At 55.9% G+C, this 8300-nt stretch overlaps 1 protein-coding gene across 8 annotated transcripts in view; it reads left to right on the forward strand.

Moving 5' to 3' along the window:
- MTUS2 (microtubule associated scaffold protein 2) overlaps positions 1-7320 on the forward strand; it is a 496165-nt gene extending 488845 nt beyond the window's left edge. For all 8 annotated transcript variants that reach the window (XM_060287790.1, XM_060287789.1, XM_060287788.1 and 5 more), the window contains 4 exons: positions 1659-1757; positions 2850-2969; positions 5337-5434; positions 6539-7320. In XM_060287790.1, the coding sequence (XP_060143773.1) occupies positions 1659-1757; positions 2850-2969; positions 5337-5434; positions 6539-6752 (531 nt within the window). In that variant the 3' untranslated portion in view covers positions 6753-7320. The remainder of the gene's footprint in view (positions 1-1658; positions 1758-2849; positions 2970-5336; positions 5435-6538) is intronic.
- The last annotated feature ends 980 nt before the right edge of the window (positions 7321-8300 follow it).

The following is an 8300-nucleotide window of genomic DNA, read 5'->3' on the forward strand; positions in this document are numbered from 1 at the left end:
GCCGGCTGTCCTGAGCCCTGATTTACCCTTGCTGGCTCATGTGCCTTCCAGCTCCACTGACACTGCCTTGCCCTCCTGCAGCAGCAAGTGCCCTTAATGGCACTGTGGGGGGCTTTTATTTCTTAAAAATGAAATGGAAGTAACTGGAAACAAAAAAGGAGAGAAGGAAAAGGAACCCGCCAAGGCTGGGTTCTCTGTGATGACGAGAAAGCGGTCGAGCCAGCACGTGCTATGTGGCAGTGCTCTCGTGTGCAGTTCTATCGTTGACCGCACCCAGTTGCTCACATGTGGTGAGCGGGGCCATCTCTCTTGCCAGAAGTGTTCACGGGAAGACCTCAGTCCCTGGGTTTTAATGTTACAGAAGTGGTGATGGGGGTGGAGAATTTTGGAACACGTGGCACCAGCAAGGCACCGTCTCTTCCCTCTGCTTGGGCGTCAAGGCTCTGCCCGGCTCCCTTTGCTGCCCGCCGCCATCGGTCAGGGCCGGGGCTGCGGGGAGAGGGCTCAGCGTGGTGGCACCTGCGCTGGCAGCAGGGCTGGGGCCCCGGGCCTCCCCACACACGCCTCCATTCTCTCCACCTTCACACACAGAGCAGCCCCGTGGCGGGCACGTGCTGGGATGGGGGTCAGGAGGGCCCTCCGGGTCGGGGGGGAGCGTCTGAACGGGACAGATTTCACTCACGTGGCAGCTCAGGCCAGGGGCCTGCCACCCAGGGGCGCCGAGCGGAGGCCAGAAGAGGGCCGGGGGTGAGCGGGAGCCGGCTGTGGGGGAAGAGCGGATGTAAGGTGGGTTGGGGGCAGCGAGACGAGAAAGGCGGATGCGGAGGGTGCAGACGCTGCGTCAGCGGCACTTGGTCCCGAGGGCACGGGGTTTTACGTAGGGGGGTGAGGGGCTCAGGCTTGCGCTTTAGAAAGCTCCCCCTCCCCCGCGCCCCGACCCTGACTCCCCCTTGAGGGCAAACGAGTTGCCGGGTCCGGGACAAAGTCAGCGAGTGGCTCCACCCGGTGGAGGGAGTAGGATCAGGAGTGTGTGTGGATCCGGGGACGTGACGCGGGAGGCCGCATCCTCCGGGCCCTGCCATTGCTGTGTTTAGTGTGGGGGGAGGGGCTCGGGCAGAGCCAGAAGTCAAGGTTGGTTCGACAGCTTCTGGCTTGAACTTGACAGATGAGCACAGTTCTTCTCTGAGATGGATTAACCGTCCTTCCTGAAGCGGGGGGCTAGAGCCCCCCCAGACTAAGATGCCTCTCTGCTGATGGGCTGCTTTTGTGAAGTCAGATGATAAATTATTAAACGCCTCCGCTCCGCAAGCTCCTTGCTTTCCTGGGGGTGGGGGGGCGAGGACAGCTCTCTGATCTCAGGAGGCGCTGAGTCGGGCCACCTGCTTCGAGTGCCCCACCAGTGTGCGTGCACTTTCCGTGGGACAGAAACATGCATCTGTCAGTGTTCTGTGGTCCATTCTGGACAAGGCACGGAGGCAGGGAGACTGGGAGCCTCTCCCTGCTGCATGCGAAGGCCTTTTGGTGGAGCCCGGTGGGGGGGACCTCTGATCTGGACGCCCTGGGAAGAGCCCCCAGGGCAGGGTGGTGGCCGTCATCACCGCCTCCCAGGTGCCACGTCTGCAGGGGACCGGGCTGGACGTTTCGTGTGTTACCTGCAGGACCAGGTGGACACGCTGACCTTCCAGAGCCAGTCTCTGCGGGACCGAGCCAGACGCTTCGAGGAAGCTTTGAGGAAAAACACTGAGGAGCAGCTGGAGGTATCATGCGCTTCCGGTCTCCCAGCACCCGCAGGGCCCTTGCAAGGCAGTTCTGTTGGACTCCAGGAAACCCGGGGCTCCCCCAGCAGTCACCCCAAAGGCAGGGCCCCTGTGCTGATCTGACGCCAGAGCGACAGCGGTCAGGGCCTCCCGGGATTTTAAGCATGTGCCTGTCAGCACCTGTGCTGAGTCGGGATGGCCCTGGGTTCTCCATCTAAGTGTTATTCTTGCCTCATTGCACACGGCTCCCCAGCCCCTGTCCCTGGGCTGCTGTGACGAGCTGGAAACACCCCACCCTGGCCAGGCCCCATTCCAGCCCCACATCCCGTTCCCTCCCAGTGCCGCCTGCAAGGGAGGCATCCCTGAAGCCCCAGTTGGTAGGGTGAGGGGTTTTTCCTCAGGCTGGCACAATTCCTTCCCTCTGATGTAAGGTGCCAGATAAAACTCACGAGGCAAAATACACAACAGCCAGTTACACGTGAATTACAGATCAGTGAGTTTCTTAGTAACAAGTATGTCTCATGCAATACTTACGTGAAATTCCAACATAGTTGAACATCCTGTCTTTTTATTTGTCACATCTGGCAACCTTATTCTCACATTTACTTTTCTACAACAGCCTTTTCTGCTTCTTAAACCACTTTGCTCATTTGCTATGCATGGCAGGGGGCGGGGCCTTCCATGGGCACAGTTGGGACCTTTCAATCCCCACCTGTCTGTTGAATCAAGTACTCTGCGTGAATGTTAAAAGCCAATGTTGAATGTACTGGTTTTGCCCGCTGAATTCCCTTGGGGCGATAGGCTGGTAGTATCCGGCCACCCCAGGATCCGACGTTTCAGGGAACGACGGCTTCATCTCTCCTGCTCCCCAAGGAGCTGGATTTTCAGTCGCTCCCCCAGTGGAAACTCGTGGGCATCGTTATCAGGAAGGCTGTGAGCACTGTCTCCCTCTCGCCCTCTCGCTCTCATTCTCCAGTGCCCGTTAGGAAGCTTGTTAACGGATGACTAGATTGCACTGAATTCATGGTGCTGGTGGATACTGGGCTTCGCCGGGCTGCCTGGTAAACAGCCCCTTGCTCTCTGCCCCTGTAGATTGCATTGGCTCCTTATCAGCACCTGGAAGAAGACATGAAGAGTCTGAAGCAGGTATTAGAGATGAAGAATCAGCAAATACACCAGCAGGAAAAGAAGATCATTGAGCTGGAAAAGCTGGTGAGTCGGCCTCTTACCTTGGGAGGCCCCAGTAACCTGCATGATATCCCTGCTGCCACGGTGGATGTCAATATTAACAGCACCCACGGCCCCATCCAGGTGGGGGCCCTTACATGTCCGTTGCTCACAAGTGAGCAGAAAACGCCTTTCTTAGGAAGCCAGGAGTTCCGAAGTCTCAGAGGTGGCCTCATTTGTAGAAACCCGGAGGCCGTCTGATGCCCCGCCCGGCTCCGCATCCACCTCTGTGACGTGCCAGTTCCTCCCCCGCCCCGGGGCAGGTGTGCGGTGAGCCTGCATCTGTGGAGCGTCGCTTTTGTGCACCAGGCACGGCGCAGACACGCTGTGCGCGTTTGTTCTTTAACCCTGACAGCAATCCACTGCGTAGGTGCTGTCAGGAGCCTCCTTTCACAGATGTGGAGACGGAGGCTTAGGATGAGGTCCTGTCTCACCCAGGGCCAAACAGTGGTCCAGCCCAGGCGTGAGCCCTGGGCCAGAGCTCCAGGCCCCGGCTTTCAGCACACGCTCTGCCTCGCCTTTCAGCCTGGCTCCCGCAGAACTAGCAAAGGGCACCCCTGTGGGGGAGTAGAGCAGCCAGAGTTCACTCCCCGCCCCTGTGGGTGCGAGGGCTGAAGCCGAGACAGTCATCCAGAGTCAGCAGCAGAGAAGCCTGCCTCCAGGGAGATGCCATTCTGAGGGGAAGGTTGGCCCAAGGGTCGCAGGTAGATTAATTTTTTCTTTTTTATTGTTATATTTAAAATAAATTTTTGATACTCTAAAAGGAAATATAATTTCCTCTAAAAGGAAATTATAAGATATAGATAAGAAAATTTAAATGACATATTTCTACACTGTTAATATTTCCAGAGCCTTTCTTCTGTACAAGTGTACACACCCTAATATACGACCCACACATACATACGAGTGTTTTGTATCCTGCTTTCTTTCAGTTAGCAAACCCTCAGCTTACCATCTCAGTAACTGATCACCTCCTCTAACTTTTCAAGTTCTCCGTATGTCTCGGAAATGTCCTTGAAGCCGCTATATCCAAACCAGGAGCTGGTCCCAGACCACCTGTTGCATTCAGTCGGCACGTCCCCTCTCCTGATCTAGCACCATCCCTCTCTGGGGACATCTCTCGCTGCACGGATGCCTGTCAGTCAGGATAAGGGCAGACGGGGGTGTGAGTGCCTATTGCCAGCATCAGAGGCAATGCTGGCGTCCTGGCGCCCTCCAGCAGCCCAGAGCTTCCCAGCAAGGCCAGAGCTAAGGCCAGCGGGGGGCTCGCGAACAGAGTCCTCCCGTCTCAGCCCTGCAGCCCTCCTCCTCCAGGCAGGGCCACCTGCATCGTTATCTGGTCAGCCACAAGCCTCCGGGCTGCTTTGGCTGTATTTAGCCATGCTCCGGGCCTTCTGCAGGTACACAAGAGTTCTCATTCCTGAAATCTTTCCAGGCAGAGGGGTGGGTAGGGGTGGGGGGAAGAACTGATTTAATCACTTCCCATTTCCTAGGAGGGCCTTGCTGAAGGGCAGGGGCAGAGCCCAGTCCTTTGGCTCTGATGCCTAAGCCTGAGTCATGGAGAAGCGGCGGTTTTCTTTAAAGATTCCTCTAGCATTTATTTCTCAGTGCATCTTAGAATGGAGCTCTGCTTCGGCTAGGTCTCAGGCCCTGGGGACACACCGACAGAGAGAGCGGGGCGTGAGCTGCAGAGGAGTGGCAACCACAGAGGATGTTCTCTTCTGATCGTGTGCCACGCTGGGCTCGCGCTGCACGTTCCCGGCTGCCCAGAGCCTCAGAAGGAAAAGAGCGTGTCCATGCTGTTTGCATTTCCAGCCCTCCATTAATTCAGAATGTCGTAGAGTGCACACAGGCCTGGCCAGAGATGCCAGTGCAGGGCAGACGGCCTGATGGGAAGAACCGGGGGACCCATCAGCCACACGGGGTCCAGGTGGTGCTCGCAGCTCGTTTCCGACAATGGCAGGGGTCTGGGGACACTCACTGTGAGAGATATATTCTACATAGGAATCCAGTACAGGCACACACGTAAGTTGTAGATACACAGTACATACGATCCACTATATACACTAATATATACACACATAATACACCTAAGAGAGAAATATATACTGTATCTAAAATACATACTTCTACTACACACGGTGCACTCTGGTATTTTCTATTGTTTTGTTTAAAAAAGAAATGCTGGTCACGTCCCTCTAACCTGATTTTACAACCGACTGATGCATTGCAAACCGCGGTTTGGAAAACACTGTTCTTGATAAAGTTCCAAAGCCCAGAAGCCGAGGGCATTGGTCTGCCATCTGTCCATAGGGCCTTGCTGAGCAGCTCTTGACACTGCATCTTTTATAGGCAGAGAAGAACATTATCCTGGAGGAAAAGATCCAAGTTCTCCAACAGCAGAATGAAGACCTCAAAGCCAGGATCGACCAGAACACCGTCGTCACGAGGTAGGTGGGCCTGGGCGTCGGAGCTTCCAAAGCATGTGTCGCCGACAGGATGGCTTTGCTCTTGACCTTGGAGCGCTCTGCTTTTATCCTCACCCCTCCGAGCCCCAAGGCTTCCCCACACAGGCTCTTGGCACTCCCCGCGCCGAGGGCAGCATAGAACACACCGCTCTGAGCACCCAGCCGATGCCCGGGCTCCGCAGAGCGGTGGGTCCCACCTTGGTGGAAATGAGTGACACCAGCCAAAGCCTGGGGCACAGCTGGGAGGTGACGGGGATGTTTCTGGAGGAGGTTTTGGAGAGGCTGCCAGCTGGGGGTTCCTAGGCTAAAGAGAACCACCGTGTGAGCCGACGCCGAGCTCCATTGCGGGGGCCTGCGGCTGCTGCGCCAGCGCTGGGCCAGGTGGTCATGGCAGAGGAGAGCTGACCTGGCCAAAGGGCAGCAGGGAGGGGATGCACCAATGCAGCTGCTCCCCAGGGACACTGCTTCCATCTTGGTGCTGCCTTCCTTGCTCGGAGGGCCCCAGGAAGGGAGATGGGGGGGGCAGACCCACTGCTGTCACGACAGAGGCACAGAACGCCTCGGTTCCTTTTTCATTTAGCATCCATTAGCCGCAAACATCAACTAAGCATCCGTTATGCACCAGGCCTCAGACTGGGTGCCGGGCACTCGAGGAGGACCACTCTGGGGCCTGTTCTCCAGGGCTCCCGGTCCAGCAGGCGGCCAGATGCACAGACCAGAGGTGATGGCTGCCAGGGAGGCCTGAGCCAGGGGCAGGGCGTCCCACACCAAGCTGCACTTCCCGCTCTCTCTCCCGGCGGCTTCTGCTCTCTCCCCTGGCCCCCAGCGCCTCCCCTGACCCGGGCAGAGGGGCTGTGGGCAGATCGGCTGTTGGCGGAAGGTCTCTGGGAACGGATGTGTGGCTGGGATGAGTAGCAATCGCGTTTCAACCCCGCTTCTTGGTCCCTGGGGTCTGGCAGGACCCTGTTCTCCCCGCGGGCACCCACCACCTACCCCCTTTCCCTGCAACCCTCGGCCTTGCAGACCTCAGGTTAAGTGCCTTCCGGCGTGACTGCTGCTCGACAGTTGCTTGTTCTCCCCGTGCAGACAGCTGTCAGAGGAGAATGCTAACCTCCAGGAATACGTGGAGAAAGAAACACAGGAGAAGAAAAGATTGAGCCGAACCAACGAAGAGCTGCTTTGGAAGCTGCAAACGGGGGACCCAACCAGCCCGATTAAACTGTCCCCCACGTCCCCCGTTTACCGAGGCTCCTCCTCCGGGCCCTCCTCTCCCGCCAGAGTCAGCATGACGCCCAGATGACGCCACCACGCTGCGGGTCGAGCTGCGGCGCCTGGTCCACGAGGGTTTCCGCCTCGAGGGAGTGGTGACCGTGGACCGGCCCGACTGACCCTGCGCGCATGCCCAGTAGCTGTATAGCTGCATCCTAGGCAGAGTCCTTTTCTGATCCTCGTGTAAGACTGTCCTGGTACTGGCACTTCGGAAAGTGTAAATGGTAGCGTCTGATGTGCAAACGTTTGACAGTAGTTAGAGCCAAAAGAAAGAAACGCCAACTGTTCTTGAGCAATGAACTTTCACTGCAGAATATCAGGTTAGCTACAAATAGCTCAGTTTTGAATATCCATTGAATAATCCTTGTGTACTGCACCGATATGTGTGTATATTTAGATATACGTATATACACATGCAGCGGTTCTGAATTGCATTTTTTATAACATGAAGTGCTGACATATTTTGGTGAAGGTCAGCAGTTTTCTAACTCGTGCCTAAGAATTATTGGGAAATGAAAATGCATTTCTATCTACCTTCCCGGGAATATTTCTACCCAAAATAGAAAAAGGAAAAAAAAAAAAGATACAGAGAAGCAGCGCCTTCCGACCTACCACCACGTGGTACTCTGTTCAACACCAGCACCGGCCGTTCACGAACGGTACCTGCCTTCGGAACAATCGGCTTCTTAGTCCACATGATGTGAGGTCACCATTACTCCGTCCGCGAGTTTCAATCATTAATACTTCTGTCATGAGCGGATAAGGGGCAGCAGTGGGAAACCCGGAGGGGGTGAGGAGTTTGGCAGGTGTCACTCATGACGGTGGATCATCTATAGTCTTGTAAACACAAGTTCTGCTTTTTTTCCCTAAATGGCATCTTGGAATCCATCATTAAGCTCTTTCATCTTTGGGAAAATATGGAAGCACATGACCTTATAGGTTGAGGGTGAGAGTGACCTTGGAGTTGGCCAAGACCATTCACGCTCCGTCCTCAAGAAGGAAGACCGCTGATAGGGTCTGTGTTCTGACTAGGCGTAGGGTAGGAAAGCGTACTCTGCCATCCTAGTTGCTTTACTCTGATGTGATGCTGAAAATGGTCAACCCACCAAAATGTGACCCTCAGCCCCACTTCACTGGCGCCCCCTTCGGCCTGGTTCCGTAACCCAACCTCATTCCTGTACCTTGAGAAGCTCAGGGGTTCCAGCAGGGGCTTCCAGAAATCCTGGGGGATCAGTTCCAAGCTGTGCTAGACCATCCCGTGGCCTCCCAGAAACCCAGGTGCATTTTCTGCCGGGTGATCGAGCAGTGCCACAGCTGACAGAGGTCCCGTCCCTGGCCCAGGAGGTTCTTCCACACAGAGGAAGGAGCCCGGGGAAACAGCCAGCCAGCGGTGGCTGGCTTCTGGACTGGCGTTTGGCTCTGAAACGGTAGAATTAGAACCTGAGAGGTATTCCTGTAGTGCTGTGGACGATTAGAAGCAAGACACACAAAAGAAAGAAGCGGTTTCAACAGTTGATATGGTGATGACAAGGATGCCTTTGTTCACTGTTTGTGACGAAGACCCTGCGCTTTTCTCCCT

Source organism: Globicephala melas, chromosome 18 (genome assembly GCF_963455315.2).
Source record: "Globicephala melas chromosome 18, mGloMel1.2, whole genome shotgun sequence".
Taxonomy (NCBI): domain Eukaryota; kingdom Metazoa; phylum Chordata; class Mammalia; order Artiodactyla; family Delphinidae; genus Globicephala; species Globicephala melas.